Source organism: Phyllostomus discolor, chromosome 9, assembly GCF_004126475.2.
Source record: "Phyllostomus discolor isolate MPI-MPIP mPhyDis1 chromosome 9, mPhyDis1.pri.v3, whole genome shotgun sequence".
Taxonomy (NCBI): domain Eukaryota; kingdom Metazoa; phylum Chordata; class Mammalia; order Chiroptera; family Phyllostomidae; genus Phyllostomus; species Phyllostomus discolor.
In genome coordinates, this window is record NC_040911.2 from 17,070,830 (window position 1) to 17,090,392 (window position 19,563).

Here is a 19,563-nt window from a genome sequence, read left to right on the forward strand (position 1 = left end):
ATTTACAGGGTTATTGAATTAATGCAAACTCTCAGATCCATCCTTAGGCCAACTCTGGCTCTGACTCCCTCTCACTTCACCTCAGGACACAAGAAAGTCTCACCTGGAATCAGGAAGAAACTTGATTCAATGCTTCAGTTTCGGTTTATCAATGGGTGATATGGGGCAAAGAGTGTGCTTTCTGGGCAAGCTGGGTGGGGGGAGGTTGTGAGTGAAATTCTCTGGTACTCAAGCAGGGTCTGTGGCCCGCTGTCCACTTCCTAGGTCTTCCCGGAGATGTTCAGGCCAAGGGATACTTGGCCACCAACCAGCTGCGTGGCTTTGGGCAGGTCCCATTCCCTCTCTGAGCCTCAGTTGTCTTATTTGTAAAATGAGACAGTTGGGCATTGACCTCTTTGAAAGATCAGGGAATTGTAAAATACTGAACATGATAGAAAAGCAAAAAATAAAACTAGCTGTTGGCAAAAGTGTCCAGAAGAGGGTGCAAGACGCTTCTGATAAACTACAGTGTGACTCCAGCCGTCCTCTGGAAAGGACCCTGGTAGCGACTACCTGAGAGCCAGTGAGAGAACAAGGGCCCCGTTGTTGGAGAGCTAGAGGCTCAGAGCTGATTTCGAGGGGAAGTGCAGGTGGCTACAGCCGCATGTCCTCTGACCCAGGACGCCTCATTATTTTCTCCTCCCCAGTAGGTCTGTCATGCCGTTCTGGGGGAGGGGTCCTGACAGTTACCTATATTATACAATACAACCCAATCCTGTTGCAGCAGAGTCAGAACGCTTAGTAGGAACCAAAGCCTTTCATTCCACTGAGGATTACGGTCAAGCTTTCGATGAAACCCTTCTACAGGCAACACAGGACTGGCAGTCTCACCGCGTTGCCAAGGGCTAGCAGCAGACCTTTGCAGGAAGCAAGCCCCAAGGTGGGGATTTCTCCATGAGGTCAGCAGTACAGCGCTGGTGACAACAGTGCTGAACCTGCCGTGGTGTCATGAGCCACCAGGGCACAGCCACTGAGGCCCGAGGGTATAGCCCCTCCTCCCACCCAGTGGCAGAATCTGCACCATCTTTGACGGTGACCATGCAGCCTCTGCTCGACTCCTCCAGGGACAACAAGCTCTCTTCTCCGGAGACGCCCACCCCTCTCCACCAGGTTTTATTAAAGTTTGTGCTTATCTCTCTTGGTGGTCCAATATCTGTCACCTGAAAACTTCCTCCCTGTGGTCTGGGTCAGGCCTCCACTTAGCAGAAGCGGCCTAACCTCTTTCACATGACAGACTTTCAAATACTTGAAAACCGTCAGGACATTCCCGCTGCCCTTGCTGGGTGCCCCAGCCCCCACCACTCCTCAGTCCGAACCTCCTTTGTAGACCTGCGCTGAGGCTCAGGCAAGATCCCAGAAGGAAAATACTTGGCAAGTTTCTTTGGCACAAAGTACGTTTAAAAATGCTTTTATTGTTATTCAAAGGAGGGAAAGCTCCGATTTGACTGTGGGATTAGAAATTCACAGAGCGCTGGCCAAGAGCAGTGTTCTCCTTAGGGATGCGGTTCAGTTCAGTGCGTGCCAGGTGTGGTGGGAGCTAGGCTGCTGGAGCCGGGCTGGGGGTGGAGAGAAAGGGTGGAAGCAAATGAGCTTCAGGTTGGCCAGAGGTCCCGGTGGGATCGCTTGCTCTGCTTGCCGGGCAGGGGGAAAGGTGGGTCTATATCAAGGTTAGAATTGGACTTGTGATAAGAGGTGAAAGAGAGGGTGTGGATGAGAAGGAAGGGGTCTGCCTGGGAAATGGGTCACAGCTTTGTTCAGGAACTAGGAAGAGGAAGCAGAGCTAGCAAAGGGCTTGGAGGAGGTATGGTTAGAGAGGCTGGGAAAAGAGGAGAAAGGTGATAGAAGGAGGTGGTTTAATGTCATGGGGAGAGTTCATTACTTCCCCATGCTTCAAGGGAGAGGGCAATTTCAGTAGCATGGGGCTGAGAGAAACCACTGAGGGCCCAGTTAAAGAAGGGGTTAATCAACCTGGGCTGTCATTAGAACCACCTGAAGCTCCTAAAAATCCCTTTGCCTGCGCAGCATCCCAGGCAGACGTTCTGGGAGTGGGATCCAGGCATCTGTTTTTGTAGACGTGAGTCCGACATGCAGAAAGTTTTGAGAACCAGTGAATTATGGAGGTGCTGGGTGTGAGCGAACAGAGCCAGCTGGTACAATCACTTCAGGGAGTTTAGCAGAACCAGAGAACAGAAAAGTCGAGAACCAGCTGAGAGAGAGATGCTGGTAGAGAGATGGGACCACCGACGGAGCCCAGCAGTGCAGAAGGGAAGGGTCGCTGGAGCAGGGGTGGGGACTGAGCCGTACTTAGCAAGGGGACTTTTGCTAAGCCCCCCTGGGGGCCGAATCCCTGTGGGTGTGAGAACACTGAGTGGGGCCGCACCTGGAGAGCGACTAGAATGCAGAGCAGACTACTGTGCTCACAGATCTCTAAGAGGGGACAGAACCATTTCCTTTCTGCTCTTGCTAGTGTCAGGAGGAGCTCCAAGGAGAATTGCCCAAGCTTTGGTTGGCCCTGGGAGTACAACCCTTTAGAATTATGGAGGAGCTTTAAAAAATTCAGGGGCTCCAGTCCCACCCTTGGCCAGTATATCAGAATTCCCGAAGGACTTCATGCTAAAGTGCCCACCCCCACCCCAGGTGATGATCCTCATGGGGAGGCACAATTGAGAAGCGCTGGCCACGGGAATCAAATGGGAATCCTGCACTCCAAGTGGGGAGGTCGTGCATTGGATGAGTTTACAAACCCTTCCAGGGCGCGAGGGTCCAGAACAATCGCTCCAGGGGGTGCAGATGGACGCTCTGGCTGAGCACCACCTACAGAGGCTGTTCCTCGTTCAGGTACAAATGTCAGCGTCAGAAAACCGGGGGACAGCTCCTGCTCTCCCTCCACCGACTCCTGCCAGCTGTTTTCCTTTTTGGCGGACATGCCCACTCTTTGCTGGAAGCAGAAGAGGGAGTGAAGCTGTGTAAGGCAGCCAAGTGCCACTGGCACAGGGGAGAAAACTAAACGAGGTAGGAAGCGGTAAAAGAGCTGAGAGTGTGGTCGGGGGAGAAGGGAGAAAAAGTGACACTTCCCAGAAAAGCGAACGATCCTCAGGCAGGGTGGCAGGGAGCCTCGTTGGAAGCTGCGGGGAAACAAAGTGGAGGGGTTACAATCCCCACTTTTCTGATCAGGATCTCAGCGCGAGGAATTCAGCTAGTAGGAGACAGTCTTTGGTATAGCCAAGCCGCCCTAATAACAATCTGCGATATAATTGAATTTTAATAACAAAAACCCTGACTACAGACACGTAAAAACCAGAGGAGGATGTTTGGAGCCTTTCAGCAGCCGGCACCTCTCCTTTTATCCCTCTTTGGCCCTCTCTGGTTACTTTCCTTTTTCTTTTTTCCTTGGTCTGCACTGCGTCCCCGCCCTGCCTCCCAGGCACAGCCTCCCAGACACAGCTGGCGTGGACCCAGAGCGTGGGGCGGCAGGTGCGGCACCGGCGTGCACCTGTCCGGCGTGCGCTCCGTGTCCAGCAGGGGGCGGCCGGCACCCGCCGCACGCCCGCCCCGCCCCCGGCCGGGAGGACCCCGCGGTGCGGGGGCGCGGGAGGGCGCGTCCAGCCCGGCCCGCGGGGTGCAAAGGCGCGGCGGCAGCTCGCTGGCCGCCGGCTCGGACATCCGCCCAGCCTCCCTGCCTCGCCCCGCGCTCGCACCTCCTCCAATACCTGAGTTGGGAGCGGCACGGCCTCCTCCCCCGCCCGCCCGCCCGCCACTCCGGCCCGGCCGCTGGGACGCCGTCGCCGCGGGAGTAAAGGTCGCGCCGGCAGGGAGCGAGCCGGCCGCGGCGCCTCCTGGAAGCCGGCGGGGCAGGCGGGGGAAAGGGACGGGAAACACACAAACTCTCGGCCAGCCCAGGAAGATGGCGCCAGGCGGGCCGGCCGCGGACTGAGCGCGGCGGGGGCAGCGAGGAGCCGGGACCCGCCGCCCGCAGGGACACGAGCGAGAGTCATCCGTCCGCACGGCGCCCGCCCGGGGCTCGGCCGGGCACGCGGGGTCATGTCGGTCAGCGAGCTCTACAGCCAGGTGAGTGCGGGCCGCGCTCCGCGGCCGGGCGGGCACAGGTGAGGGCGGCGCGGGGCGGGGCGGTGTGCTGCGGGCCACCGCTGTCCTCGGGGGCGCCTTCTCTTGCGGCTCCGGGCGGGGGGGGGGGGGGCGACCGGAGACAGCTCTCAGCCTGCTCCTCGCAGCCTCCTCCGCGGCGCTAACTTCGGGTGGCGGAGAAAGTTTGCTGTGCTGGGAGCGCCCCGCACTGACCGGCCGCAGCTGTGACCCTGGTCAGGGCTGTTGCCCCCACCCGGACGCCTGGCCACCGCTGGCCTCGCCGGGGCTCTGTTCTGCTTGAGTCCCTGAACCGCGAGGGCAGCCCCACCAGCTCCCAGACGGTGCCTGGGGACAGCCCCCTGTGGTGGCGCCCTTCTGGATCAGGACGCCACCCCAGGTGCTCTGCAGCGTGAGCTCCCAAGGGCGACCTTCCAGTGTTTCTAAGGTTTCCTTTCCTCCCGCATGCCATCGAGGCGGACCCCTGAACTTGGGCGGCGTTCCGCCACTTGAGCGGGGAGAGGAGGGGTCCCAACCTGGTGCCGGGGGCGCTGCAGCCGGAGGGCGGAAGCTTCGGGGAAGGCGCGAGGCGCTCCAGGGGTCTCTGGAGACGGGGAAGCACGTTCCCAGTTCGCCAGGGAGGGGCTCTCTGAGGCTCCGGGCTGGGTGGGAACGTGGAGGGCTTCCGCGACTGCGGGGAGGGGGTCGGCGTAAGGCCGAGCTAGGGGCGAGGGTGGTTTCCAGGATGCCTGCAAGGTTGCGATGCGTGTGCAGGGCTCCTTCGTCAGAGTCGGGAACAGGTGCAGTGGGGCGGACACGCCCGCTCCCATGGTACTCGCTGTGGTTACAGTTGGGGACCAGCCGCCGCTTCCCCGAGCGCCTGCGGCCGCGCAGCCCGAGCTCCCTCGGGACCCCCTTGGGTTTCGACTTGGTGCTGAGGGGGGGGGGGGCACGGGCCTTTAAGTATGCACCCCTCCTCCACTCCTAAGTTTTGGACGCCCCCCTGTCGCCTGCCTGTTTGTCTTCTCTATGGCCGAAAACGTTTGGCAGCACCTGGTGCACACTTCTTGGTGCACGGAGGTGTGTGTGTGTGTGTGTGTTGCCGAGGTGTGTGGGGGGGTGCGGGTTAGGGGTTGGGAGTGCCGTTCCCAGGATTCTGGCTCCGACCAGCAGGTATGGGCGGAGGAGGAAGAGCCACTTCCGCGTCTTCACCTGGCGCGTTCTCGCGTTCTCGCAGCTGTCCCCGAGCGAGCGTGGGCGAGACCTCCTGCAGGGTGGGCGAGTCTTCTAATTCCTCCTTCCTTTCGGAGGGGGACAGGGCCGAGCTAGGATGGCAGGAGGTGGCCCCAGAGGTTGTGCCCTGGCTGGGGGGAGGGGGGGGCTCAGCCGACCAGGACACGCAACTCCACTCACAGTGGGAGCCCTTGACGGTGATCAAAGATGAGAGGTAGCTGCTGAGAGAGGAGAGGGAGTGAGGTCTGAGCCAGGGTGTGTGTGTGTGGCGGGTAGTGAAATCTCTGCTGCTCCTGGCTTTGGAAAAGCTCCCTACGCTACTCGGGTTACCCGGTTACCCGCGGCAGGAGCTCTCACGCTTTGCTTTCAGCTGTTGTCCTGGAAGCCGGCTGTCATGGGAGGCCGGAAACCAGGGATGCAGGGAAAACTCTGAACTGGAGTGTAAAGCGCTGAGCCTGGCCACACCGAAGTGCACGAAAATACCACCTGTTCTCCCAAGGAAAACAGTGACCCAAGTGGATACACCTGTGGGGTATCGAAAGCCCTCTGTTAGACGGTAATTGACCACTTCATTATACCAAGCTAAAGGACAACTGAATAAGCCCTTAATTTTTGGAGCCCTGATCTTGAAAAATCAGAATATTGGATTGCTTTTAAAGACAACACCATCAGAGGAAAACACTCAGTTTAAGTTTTAGTTAGAAATGAGTACTTTGCATGCTGATTTAGGAACGGTGAATTAGTGCAAGTCTGAGCTAGAGTTTTGGTGTGCTTTTCTGGCCTTGAGCTGGACAGAGCTGTCGCACCAGGAAGAGGTCTCGGGAGGGTACACAGAACAAGCAAACAAACAAAAAATGTGGTCTCACGAGGGTGAGGGTTTGGCCTAATCCAAAAAGAGTTATAAGAACTTCTCCCTAGGGCTGTGGGGTTCTGCGCCTTGCTCTGTTGATGGGTTTCTAGTTAATCATTTTTAGATTCACGAGTCTAAACTTGAGGTTTGTCAGTGGCGAATGCAGTAGCTTCCAGATTGTGTTTGGGCAGTTGCTTTTCTTTCCGGCAGAGTTACACACGGAGGCTTTTCCCGTGAGAAGCAGCGGTATTGTTTTCTAACCATCGTCTCACTTGCTCGGCTGGGTTCGCAGCTCGCACACGAATCATCAAGTGTACAGGGAAGGTGTGCCGGCTGTTCAGATGCACTTTGTTTCTGGGGAGATGACTTGTCCTTTTAGTGTATTATCAGAATAACCAATGCTCTTTTTATTTTTAACCTGCTGGTGGGCTTTTCTGGCATCGTGCACGCTGGAGCCAGGCACACACTTCAGTGCATTGTGCATGATGGGAATAATTACCCCTTATAGCAGCAGCACTTTTTAAATAAGGTTGGAAATTTTAAGGCCCTTTATTGGTATTGGTAATACCTGTTGGAAGATGTTATTCTTGGAATAAGGCGCTTATTTCAGTGTATAAACTCACTGTAAGTATACAGTTTCAGCTAAGAACTTAGTATGTGGTATTCCTAGTTATCCAAGAGCAAACTTCTGCCTTGTCCCACCCTCCAAGTCACTGTTTTCTTGTCCTTTGTCACCTGGGTTCAACTGCCGCCCATGAGCTATGGGAATAGTTTGGGGAGGAGTTGATCTTAGTCCTTGGCAAAGGGCCCTTCCCGTCAATGAAGGCACACCTGTTTTTGGAGGACCCAGCGGCTCGGCTTTGAGAAATTGCTTTCTTTGTACTGAGGTTTCTGGGGTGGGGAAAGAGAATCGGAGTGCCCACCACACTTGGAGGGTGATGCCAAAGCCAGTCAGCTGCACCCGCGCTCACGGGACAGTGGGGTGGACCCTGGGCCCTCGTCACGAGAGGCACGTGTGTGGCAAGTGTTAGCACCTTGTTTCCGCCCACGGGAAAGGACAGTGTGGGCTAATCTGATTTGTGCAAGTCCCAAGAAGGCACCCAAACTCGAGCAAGCGTGGTGAGTATGACTTAATTACGATAAGTGCAGAAAATAGTCTGGTTTTTAAAGTGTAAAGTACATAATCTCTCCCTCAGGCTCAATAACACAAGTCTTCCATATAGAAGGGTTATTCTGGATGAAATTTTAAATATTGCTCCTTTAAGTATTATGATTTTCTGTGTGATTCTGGCTGGCAGAGTGACTGGGAAATCACCAGACTGGAATCTCTGCTTTAATCCTTTCCTGCCTGGTTTTGAATAGGCGCTGCCTGAGCAGTGGATTTGGGGGGCTGCTGGGAGGTCATGTACTGTGTAGGCCAGCGTGGCTTTGTGCACAAGGGCCTTAGCTCTAAGGGCTGCAGTGTGGGGCTAGTCCTTTGGAACGTGGAGCTCGTGTGCTTTGGGCTGGCATCCTTTCGCTGTCCCTGACCTGTGCCTCAGGGGACTCAGGTCCCTCCTGAGCTCAGTCCTTTCCCATCCGTAGCCACCGCTCCCTCTCCTCTCTGCCCCCTTTCCCCGTCGGCCTATAAACCCCCCTGGTGACCATCGGAACTCTGAAGTTGGCGTGCAGTTTGTCACTCAGCTCACGGGGCCTGCTCTCTGCCTGCCTGTTATCTGTACACATGGAACGAGCCTGCCTTGTCCCCCCTTGTTGGTAGTTTTTGTCATGTCACATGTCCCAGCTGGGCTGAGATCAGGAGAGCAGAGGCTGCACGGGACACCCTCGGGAGTCAGCTGCATCCACGCTCACGGGCCGGTGGGGCGGACCCTGGGCTCTCGTTACCAGAGGCACGTGTGTGGCAAGTGTTAGTACCTCATTTCCGACCCTCTGAAAAGGACAGCGTGTCCTCAGTGTGTGTGGTGTGCTGCCTTAGTAGGTGCTTATTTGGGAAGTTGTCCCCTAGGCACCCCCGAGCCTTCCTCCCCCAAGTCCTGCTGGAACTTCCTTGTAGCCGCTGGCTGACGCCAGGTCTCCCCACTTGGGCCTCTTAGAGAAGCTTGCCTTTACTGTTGGTTTCTTCCCGTTTTCTTTTGGTTAATGTGCTGCTTGTATTGCATTTCATCAGCTGCAGCACAGTCACCCATCAGAAGGCTTCCTGACAGCCCGGGTCTGACTGGAGTCTAAGTATGTTACTGCACTTTCGTTTGCAAAGACGGCATTCTCTTTCTATCCGAGGGCCAAGGCACTCGGAGTAGAAGCTAACTAGACTTCCCAAATGCTGGCAAGATTAAAAAAAATACTGTCATTTTCTGTGGTAAGGTCCAACTGTAAATTATACTGCTTACAATGTAGACGTCCACACATTGCCTTCCCTAAGCGGGAGTGTATTTATCACAACATGCACGGGATTGTTGAGGTTTGAGCTCAAGCCAGTATGGGTTTGAGCTAGTCGTTGACCTCTGTTTTGTAACTCAGTAGGTCCCCAGCAGCCACACGACAAAGCAGCCCACTTTAGAGAGAGTGGAACGTGTGCCCTGGTGTCCTTGTCTGTGCAGATGCGCTTTGCATCCTCACTGGGCAGCACACCCTAAATACGCAAAGTTACCTAACGACACAGCATCACTGTGTGTCCGGAGAGGAGGGCACGCACTCTCGGCTAAAGGCACTTTGGAGGAGCGGTGGCCGGTGGGCTGCAGCAGTGAGGGAAGACTGCAGAACACACACACCACCACACTCACAGCTGGCCCAGCACCAGACAACCAAGGCATGGGGAAGGGAGGCTCCCGCTCCGTCCCCACCCCCGCCACCAACTCTCTGGGGAAAGAGCGAGAGCAGTTTGAAAGAAGGTTTAAATTTAAACCGTGCTTTCTGTCTCCTGTTATAGCTTTAAAGGAAAATTAAAAGACATTTTTCACAATGTTCCTTTTTTTTTTCCTGTTACTTCGTATGATAATTGAAACAACTCATACAACCCAGGAAAGGCAAAGCCTCCTCCCAGAGACAGCTGCTGTTAACCACTTACGGTGGTCTCCAGGCCTGGGCCGTCCAGTCGGGGGGTCACGTGTGGCTGCCGAGCACTTGAGATGAGGCTGTCCCAGCTGGGAAGAGCTGGCGGTGTGACGTAGCAGATTTCCGAGACGTGGTACAAGCACGTGTGTGAAATAGCTCACTCACATTTTTTAAATCCAGATTAACTGTTGAAGTGGTGTAATATTTTGGATGTATTGAGCTAAAATACTTTATTTGATTCACCTATGTTTAACCTGGCTACTTGAAAATTTAAAATTTCATATGTGTTTTGCCTTATTTCTGTACTCGCAGTACTGCTTTAGACTTCGGCATGACAGAACACATACTTAAAAAAATAGGTGGGGCCGTGCCGTGGTTCCACTCTGCATCTTAACCTACTGCGGCTTTTTCCCCCTGGTGCATGTAAAGGTAACCTAACCATTGTAAGGCCTGCGTAATATGGCGTCCTCTGGCGGTGCCACCGTGTTTTTAACGGTTCCCATTTTGAGGAGCACTTAATTGGTTCCAGGTTTTCGGCGTGAAAGGCGTTTCAAACAGGCTTGGAGCCTCTTTCAGTCATTTCATCAGGAAGAGTTGCTGCAGGTGGCCTTGCTGGCGTTCACGTGAATGGCCTTCACTAACATGGCCCGCAGCCTCCAGAGGAGAGCTGGGTGGGCCCCATCACCCCCCCCATCCCCCACCCCCACTGGACGTTGTTCCTGTCTTCCAACCACATGTTTCCTTTTTGATTTGAAGTGGATTTTCACTGGATGGTTGAACATCTTTTCATATGCTTGGTGTTTTCATTCATAAGTTGTTGGTTTTTGTATTTTCTGTATTAAAAGGCATTATAGCTCAGTTTTTTTTTCATTAAATGATTATAGTTTTAGAGATAGGCAGTCATGGAAACCAGAATATTCAGGAAAAATGCATAAATATGTGTTAAATGAGGCACCCGGGCCTGTGCTTTCCCCACCTGTGTCTGAGCTCACACCCCTCTGGGCACAAACACTAGCCCCTGTGACTCAGGACTGCTGTCATTCCGTGTATGGATGAGAGGCCTCAGGCTGACGTGACTCACCCAAAGCCACGGTCCTCGCCGGCGGTGGGGCAGGACCTCTCCCCCAGTGTCTGGCCAAGGGCCCGGCTGACCTCTCTGCCCCGCCCCACTGGCGGTGGGCACGGAACATCATTCGTGCGTAGAAGGTACCCATCTCCACACTCAGCCCCGTGGCATCCTGATGCTTCTTAAAGTGTGTCCCAAACTTAGGCAAAACCCTTGTTTTTGGCTTTTCTTAGGCCATGTAGGCCCCAGAGAGGTTCACATCTTCCAAGAGGGCTGCGGGGAACCACAGAGAGGTACCTGAAACTCGAGCAGTGTAAAATTATTTCCGGCTATAAATTTAACCATCCTTACATGCTAGGTAGGATGTGGCCTGCTTTCCACATGCCCTGCCCAACGCCATCTCCCCCTGCAAACGCTGCAGTGAGAGCCTTCTCTTTCCTGCCATGCTCCATGTCTAATGGGCTCTTGTCCCCTTCTAAGCGATGAGTGGAGTACCAGCTCTGATACTCCTGGTGGCCCTCACCCAGCCTCCTGTTTAATGAGAGGTCTTCACCTTTACAGGTGTGCCCTGCTCACCGCCTGTCGGCTGGGCACGTGTCTGCTGGAAATGAGCTCCTTCTCCTCACTCAGGTTGTCAGCGTGGCCATCTTCCAAGCAGGGGCATCCTCGGTTGGACGTGAGGAGTTCTTCAGGCTGTCTGGATCCTGGTGCAGATGAGCACTGGCACTCACTTGCTAATTGTGGCAAAGATTGAGCTTAGACAGGGTCTGGCAGAAGTGACGCCTGTTTTAGTGTGGTTGGTGGGGTAATAATTTGTAGTTTTAACCTGAACATGTCACCTAAAACATCCTATGGAGTGCTTGAGTGTGATATCGTTATGTTACAGAATTACATGCTTATGATTTTGTAATAAAAGAGTTTGTAATAAAAAGGGGGTGTCATTTGTGCCGGACCCTGTATCTCCGAGCACCAAGTTAATGGCTCATCATGTTCCTTTTAACATTTACTCAGGGACTTTTAAATTATTGTCCTTCTTTGAGTAATTCTCGTAGTGACACAGGCCCAGTAGGCTTTTCTTTCCTTTGCAGAAGAGGCCCATCACGAGAAGTTACTGACTTTTTTCCCCCCAGACAGCTTTTGCTATTATAAAATTCAAATGCATTGTGACATGAAATCCTTAAAGTAATGAGAAAATCCAGATGCCTCTGTTATGGGATTCAAACACTCGGTTTATAATCCCTTTGGCCCTGGGAAGTTCGGGCCCCTGGCTTAGCAACCAGCCGTTACAGGAAAAAGAGGCCGGGCGGCGGAGCGCCAGGCCCGTCTGTGCAGCAAGCTGGGAGCTGCACGCTGCGCATCTTCGGAATGGGATGAAGAGGGGTGGTATTTGAACTGGCAACTGTACCATGTGCAGCTGTGTACTTTGTATGCTCCGGCCATTCACTTCAGACTCTGGTTCAACTGACATTTTAAAAGTTCTCGAGAATGTTATTAATTTTTAGAGGGAAGAAGGAGGGGCGCGGGAGGGAGAGAGAAAGAAACATCAATTGGTTGCCGCCCACATGCACCCTGATCGGGAATTGAACCCGCAACCTTTTGGTGTATGGAACAATGCTCCAACCAACTTAGCTACCTGGCCAGGGCCGGCTTGACTTCTTCTTGCTGACTGCCCACCCACAACCCGGTGCAGTCCCACCAAAGACTCGAGGCGTGCTTGAAGTCTACTACCTGACTTTATGTGATGCCAATGTCACCTAAGGTGCTCTGGAGGCCGGTACTACAGAGTAAAATGGCTTATGTGAATTTCTGAAATCAGCAATGTAAACAGTGTTGTATACGTGTGATGAACCAGTGAGGGGACGAGGAAGGCGGGGACTAGGAGGACAGAAGCTAGGCCAGCTGTTCCCGGGGAGGGTGCTGCTGGCGTCTGCTCCGTCACCGGCAGGTCGCGGGCATCCATCAAGCACTGACATATCCAGAAGAGGGGCTGCTGCGGAGAACAGGATGGGTTACAGGGCCACATTGGTAAAAGCTTTGAGATGTTCCGATTCTCCGTTTCGCCTTGTACGTGCGGAGAGGTGGCAGTTGAACGTGTAGATTTGCAGAATTGTTCTCCCTGAAGATGTGGGTTCAGTCTTACGCCCACACCCCCCACCCCCATTCCCCAGACACGGTTCGCCTGCTGTGGAAACGCAGTCAGCGCCGCTGCACTGGCTTAAAGCCACCTGGGCTCGCCCCCGTTTCTGGGCCGTGGCACTTGGCGGGGGGGTCTTACCCCCCATCACAGAGCCACCCTGACCGTGACGTTGTCCTTTGTCACTTTGGCTCGGCTTCTGGCTAGGGCACCCATGGGAGGCCCGTCCGTTCCCCCGCATGTGCCTGCGTCTGTGGACTGCGAAGCCCCTGTTGGGAGAGGACCAGATGTTTTCCTTCTCATCTCTGAGCCCAAAGGCGTGGCACACGGTTTGAACGTGGCATAACAGCAAGGCAACGTTTGTGGATGAGAAAGCTGCCGTAATGGCCTTCTTTTTGAAGAGCCTAATTTTACAAATAACTTTGAATACACATATACTTTTTTTTGCACTTTCCTTTCTCAGGTTATCATTTACATTAAAGGTATAATCTGCTTTTAGTTTTCCCCCAATTAACTCACAAGTTTTTATCAGCAGTCTCATCAGGACTCGGGGGTCCTTGCGTGGTTAGGTGGGGGCAGATATGGTCCTCACAGCTCCCCTGAGATCAGACAAAGCAAATCTGGGGGGCTTTCAAAAGAGAACAGTGGGTCCGGGAAGGAAAAAACAGATCCAGTCTGTCCCAGTTGTCTTCTCTCCCACAGGGGCAACGACAGTGCTCCTCACGATTTTCCCCTGAAGTCATCCCTCAGCCACCCCATGTGCAGGCACCTTCTCCTTGCGGGGCAGGTGCCACAGCCCCCACCTGAGGCTGGGAGGAGGAGCCTGTCTCCTCAGGGGCGCCCTTTGACCTTGAGTTCTTCCAGTCCAGTGGTTCATTTGTTGTAGGAATAAGCATTAAGGAGGTATTAGTACATTAAAAGGAGGTAAATTGCTTTATCTCGTCTCATTAGATTTAATCACATTCTCAATATGCCTACACCCACTAACGAGGGCTAATGTTAATTTGTAAAATAAGGAAAATGAATGTCTCCTCAGGCAGAAACTAGTCTTCCTTTGCTCTCTCTAAGCTGCTTGCTCTTTCTAGCTGCCGGTTTGCTGGGCGTGCGTGTGTGTAACTGTGTAACAGCGGTGCGCACCGGAGTGACGAGCGTGCCTGTACAGTGTGATCGGAGTTGTGCAGTGGAGCCTCGGTTCCCGAACGTAATTTATTCTGGAAAACTGCTCGATTTGTTCCAAAACTGACTCACTTTTCTTTGTCACCTGCTACGTGTGTGACTGACCATACAGGTATTAGCATGTTGTCGGGTACAAAACCGATACATTTTTTCAGTGAACAGCTGGACTGAGAACTGAATTGTTAGAGAGTGAAGGTTTGACTATGTAGCGAACGTGCTAGACCCTGCCCATCCGAACAAACGCTGCCTCCTCCAGGGCGGCCTCGGAGGCAGAGGGGTGGGGATCGGGAGCCCATCGCTTCCTCTTCTGAAATCGGCTTCAGACCTGATGGCGTGTTCCTCGTCTCCTTTGTACAGTGGCGATGATTCATGTCTGGGAGGTGGGCTTTCTGCTCTGGGAGCAGCTGAAAGTTACTCAAAGAACTACGCTGGTTGAGTTACGGTAGGGATTCACAGACACATTTCTGTTACAGATTAAGTGTCGCTGCCAGGTCCTGCCCTCAGTTTTGTGTGACCTCTTACTGGTTGTCATGCTGGTGGGGGTGTTACAGTCAGGCCTGGGACGCTCTCGGTGATCCATCAGTGTGAGCTCTCCAGTGTCAGGGACACAAGTGTTTGAAAGTAGCAGTTCTGGCCTGTTTGCTTAAGCACTTAAAAGCTCATGGAACTTTATAGTTATACTGATGTGTGGTCCCACTTAAATATATATGTATATTAACATAATTATCTTAGTATGTGAGTATATAATTGCCTAAATGTTATGACAGTTTTTAAAAAAAGATTTACTTATAGAGAAGGGAGGGGAGGGAGAGAGGGAGAGAAACATCAATGTGTGATTGCCTCTTGTGCGTCCCCTACTGGGGACCTGGCCCATAGTCCAGGCATGTGCCCTGACTGGGAATCAAACCTGTGACCCTTTGGTTCACAGGCTTGCACTCAGTCCACTGAGCCATACCAGCCAGGGCTGTTACGACAGGTTTAATAGCATTAATAAATATCTACTGACTGAACACTCAAACGGAGGGTGTGTTCCACCTAACTTCCTAAAATGCTCTTTTGAAGGCAGATGGAAAGATGCTCTTTGTTTGTTCTCCCCCCCTGTAATGCTAGCGATTGAATAGAAGATGACAGGAGGGTGAAATAGCATTATTCACAGTATCCAAAAGTTGGGGAAGTCACCCAGTGTCCATCATGCATGAATGGATACGCGAGATGTGGTCTGTCCTTGCGATGAAATGTCACTTAGCTTGAAAGAGAGGGAAGTTCTGGCACGTGCTACAGCATGGCCGAACCTTGAGGACACTGTGCTCAGTGAAAGAAGCCAGTCACCACAGGACAGCCATTGAGCGAGCCCACTTAGGTGAGGTATCTGGAGGAGTCAAAGTCATAGAGGTAGAGAGTGGGTGGTGGTCGTGGGAGGAGGGGGGAGAGGTAGAGAGGGGGGCGTAGGGCAGTGCCATTTAGTGGGTACAGGGTGTCCTTTTCACAAGACAGTTCTGGAGGTGGCTGGTGGGATGGCTGCCCAACCCTGTGCGTGGGCTTGATGCCACTGAGCTAAACACTTAAAAACAGTTAAGGTGATAAATTGTATACTGTGTGTTATACCACAATTTTAAAAGTTTAAACTCTGGGGGGAGGGGGCAGGGAAAATACAGAGGTTATAAAAGCTTAACCTTTGGTGGGGGAGCCTGAATACTGGTTTCCCCTTCGGTCAGCTGGGTGACCTTAGGCAACTGCTTAACCTCCAGGCTCCGGTTACCTTTGGAATGGGGCGGGGAGCTAGGACAACCCTCGGGCTTGCTGATGAGATGGAAGGACAACCTGTGAGGTGCACTAAGTGTCACTGCCCGTCCTGTTGCTAGGAGAAGGTCTTGTCCTTGGGGAACCACAGCCCAGTGTAGGGCACTGAGGGGACCAGGGCCCAAGGGGCTGGGGAAAGGGTCCAGGTGCTGATCCACTGGCTCCAGCCTTGGACCGGCCCCTCTTACCTGGTGAAGCACCAGCCAGATGCAGGAGCTATAGGGCTATACACGTGCTCTTCCTTTTTGAGGTGTGGGGAAGAAGGGCACAACAGGAGGATTAAGGTCCTGTCTTTGAGGACCAATATCATCTCAAATCTTTGCTCCCAGAGCTTCAGACCTGACTGTCCCATAGGTTCCCACTGTGGGACCACCCCCACTGTGGCACCACCCCCACTTTGTACTGAGAGGAAGAGCACCCCACCTTGGTACCACGAACGGATGAGCATGTCTACCTGGAGCCCTTCCTGGCACTTGGTGTACCTGGCTATTTTGGCTGCAAGGGTGTTTCAACATGTGGGCTGTAGCCTAAGGATGCTCTCTCAGGAACTGGGCTTGGCTGGTCTGTCTGAACAACCTGGCTTTAACAGGCCAGAACCGTGGTAGGGGACTGGGAAGGCACTCATGACCTCTGAGACTTTAGGGACCAGGTGACCCGGCCACCAGCAGGCATCATTTCCGCCCACACCCACGCTATCCATGTGATGCAGTTACTCCTGGCTCTGCTCTTGTCTGTCTTCTCACCAAGCCTTTCTGAATCTCCAGCTCCAGTTTATATTGGCTCCACTGTCCATCGTTGCTCCTGTGTCACTAAGAAGAAAAGCTCTAAAGCTTTTGTAAAGGGCAGTCTCTTGATTGGCTGCTCCCAGGCAGGTAGGTATACCTGGCCATCTGACCCCAAGGGACTTCCCAGTTTGGCTCAGTCACTGGAACCATGCATTTTCCTCAGCAGAGACTGGGGCAGGGGCGGGGGGAGCAGTTTGCAGGCACTGGAGCCCCGGTTTTCCCACACTGGGGTGCATCAGAGCTAGGGAGAATCCAGATGCGGCATTCACCCCTGTGGAGGCCTGTGCTGGGCCTGCTATCGTTTATTGCTAGATCCTGGTCAGCTTTGGTACCTGCAGCATTCTGCTAAGTTTCTAATCTGGTTTTTGATCACAGTCAATTCGTGCCTTGGATTCTGATGATGGTTTCCATGGCTGCCTTGCTCTCATGCCTTGCAAACAATGCTGGGACATGGGCCTCGATATCTGCTATTACAAATAGTCCAGTAATAAACTTTTTCTTCTGCTGCTGAAAGTATTCTAGGTCCTCTCCTTTTTTTCCTCCACTTCCTCCCTCCCCACGCATTCTTTACCCTTTGGTAATCCACCCTTAATAAAGGTGCTAGGGATCACCCCCTGTTAGTACTCCTGCAATCCGACTGGCGGTGTGAAACCAGACTCCACTCAGAGAGCCGCTGGGGTTACACAACGCTCAGCCGTGTGGAGCGGTCTCACTGAATGGGACAGATGCTGAGGGTGTCAGCCTGGGCTCTGCTCACTTGCAACCTGAACCGTCTCAGAAATCAGAAACTGCCTAAGTGCTGGCCAAAGAGCAGTGATGCGAGGGGGCGGTAGGAAACACCACCAGCAGCCGGGGACTAGTAGTAGCCTGTGTCTGAAACAATGTGAAACAACGTAGCGAAGTGCCGCCAAGTCAGGAGTTAGGCCGCCACTGCTTTGCACTTGATCCTGTTCAGTAAGTCAACTCTTGGCTCAACGCTGGAATTTAAAATCTCGCCTTATGCTTCTTGTGCTTCGCCAGGGGTCAGTGGCCGCACTTCCCCGCGGAGCTATATTTATGCATCTCAAGTTTTTAACGTTAAGTTACTGTGCAAGGCAGATGCCTTAGGAAATCGTAATTTTTCACAGATGTTGGTAAACAGTGGTTTGCCGGAGCTAGTTCACTGCGCTGGAGTGGGAGAGTTGCGTCGTTTTCAGTGGCAGACGCACTTGGTGATGTAAGTGTTACCCAGGCGGGAAGTAGCACTGGTTCTGCTCTGTGCCAGGTCGGGCTGTGAACTCTGTAGTGCGTCCAGAGCCCTCTCTGCTGAGAATTCCGTCTCCAGCTGGCGGTGCATGCCAGGACTGCCCCCACCCACCGCTGAAGCGCCTGCCAGTCTTGGCCTCCGTGGGGCGGGCAGTGCGGTGTCACAGACACAAATGCGTGAGAATCTTCCTGATGTCAAGTTTAGCGCTGGGCACAAAAGGTGCATGAGACATAGTTCTCGCTAGGGAACCCACAGTTACACTCAGTGCGGTGAGTGCATCCAGGGGTTGAGGCATTTTACCAAGACGAGGAGCGTGGTGTGGCGTGGGCCCCTCCAGGAGACCATTGGTGAGGGCCCTTGTCTGTCACGGCAGCTCTGAAGACACTGGCCGGGGACGAAGTCTCACCTTCGGCCCCTGTCAGCCCCCAATGTGTGCTCTTCTGTCTCCTGCCTCTGGGTGTGGAGGACAGCAGGTCCCCCATCTAGCCCCGCACTTCAGTGGGGGCGACAAAGGTCACAGTCAGGTCACCAGGGGGCTTCCACCCTCCAGAGCCATTCCCTCCTCTGAGTGTTCCACAGGGGCCCACGAGGGCAGGAGCCCCACGAGGACGGGAGCCCCACGAGGACGGGAGCCCCACGTGTTCTAGGAAACTGCGTTTCCTCCTCCAGCCTTGGGGGCTGGGGGCTTGTGCGGGACGGGGCCGTGGGGACAGCCACCCGACTGGATGGTCCGGGTAGGGCCCCAGAGTGTTTGCACAGCCCCGCGAGATGGCGAAGACACAGAACAGTGACGTCGAAGGATGGTTCCCAGAAAACACGGTGCCGTCTGAGCAGGAAGGCAGAGATGGGAGGACGTGAAACCCAAACACAGTGTTTGTGAGCGGTTGTTAGAGTTGGCACACTCAGCCCTCTCGTTAAAAAGAAGGAGTTCCGCTAGAGCACAAACATCCAGTGACACCCGGGCTGGGCTAGCGTCCGCACGAACCTTTCCCGCCGCCCCTGCCCCCTGAGCTGTGTGCGAGTCTTCCCGCGTACCCCTTCGCCGCCGCTTGCTCCCAAGAACCAAGTTAATTTAGCATCAACTTTTTTCCCCCAAAATGGACTTGCTTCCATAAAATTAGGGTGATCTCGATTTATCTAATCATTTTAGTTTTACTGTTTTGACATTGTTTTAAACGGGTATCATAGGAAGTTCTTTCAAAGCGTGGTGCTCATAATCTCTGTTATAAAATAGCCTTTTTTTTTTTTTATCTGAAATGAGGATGTTAACAGCGGCTTGTCTGGTGCTGGTGCGCTGACATGATTGAAGGTGACTTCAGATGTAACCAGAAATACACAGCCCAGGAACCTGTGCCGATAACTTTTTCGCTTGGGGTGATAAATGGTGATCATAAGAGTGCACCGTTGTCTACAGGCTGAAAAAACTGTAGTTGCTTAAATTACTCCAGGCATTCGAAAAGGACAGTGATATCGATTTTATGTATTATAGTAAGATTGCTATCACATTAACCTCCTTACGACCTCACTTTGTTTTATTTTTTTATCAAGGCAGTGATTTGCAAAAGTAAGACTTCAGAACATAAGTTTTGCAAAGTTCTTTGGGTGAACTGTGCCCAGTGAGGGCTCTCTGTTGGCCACAAGAAAGTATTGGTCTAGATCAAGGACCAGCTGTGGAGGACATGTTGAACTTGACCCAGAGAAGGCAGATGTCATTTGAAGAGACCTGAGTAACAGCGGCACATTCTCCTGGATCATGGATGTGTTTAAATGTCAGGAAAGCAGCTGTGTATGGTAGGCAAAAGCAAACAACCCAGAAGAAACCAGCCAACCAGAAAACAAAATCATTCCCACTGCTCAGTGGCTGCGCCCTGGGGGGAGGGGGAGGGAGGAGGGAACCCGCTGGCTTGGGCAGTGCAGCGCTTCCTGGAGCGAGAGCGTCTCACTGTGATGATCACGGACAAACAGAAAGGGTTTTCAGGGAGAATTTCGGTGCAGCGTGGCGTCTGCTTTATGGCTGACTGTAGAGTTGACCCCCCACCCCTCCCGAGATGTGACTCCACTCAGCTGTGTTCTGCTGTTGCTGACACCCTGAAGGGGTCT

General features: G+C 53.3%; 1 protein-coding gene across 2 annotated transcripts in view; it reads left to right on the forward strand.

The window, feature by feature from the left end:
* The first annotated feature begins 3,652 nt into the window (after positions 1-3,652).
* MYO5B (myosin VB) overlaps positions 3,653-19,563 on the forward strand; it is a 249,411-nt gene continuing 233,500 nt past the window's right edge. The window contains exon 1 of one of the 2 annotated variants that reach the window (XM_036010235.1): positions 3,653-4,107. In XM_036010235.1, the coding sequence (XP_035866128.1) occupies positions 4,081-4,107 (27 nt within the window). In that variant the 5' untranslated portion in view covers positions 3,653-4,080. The remainder of the gene's footprint in view (positions 4,108-19,563) is intronic. The other variant, XM_036010236.1, reaches the window with a different exon arrangement.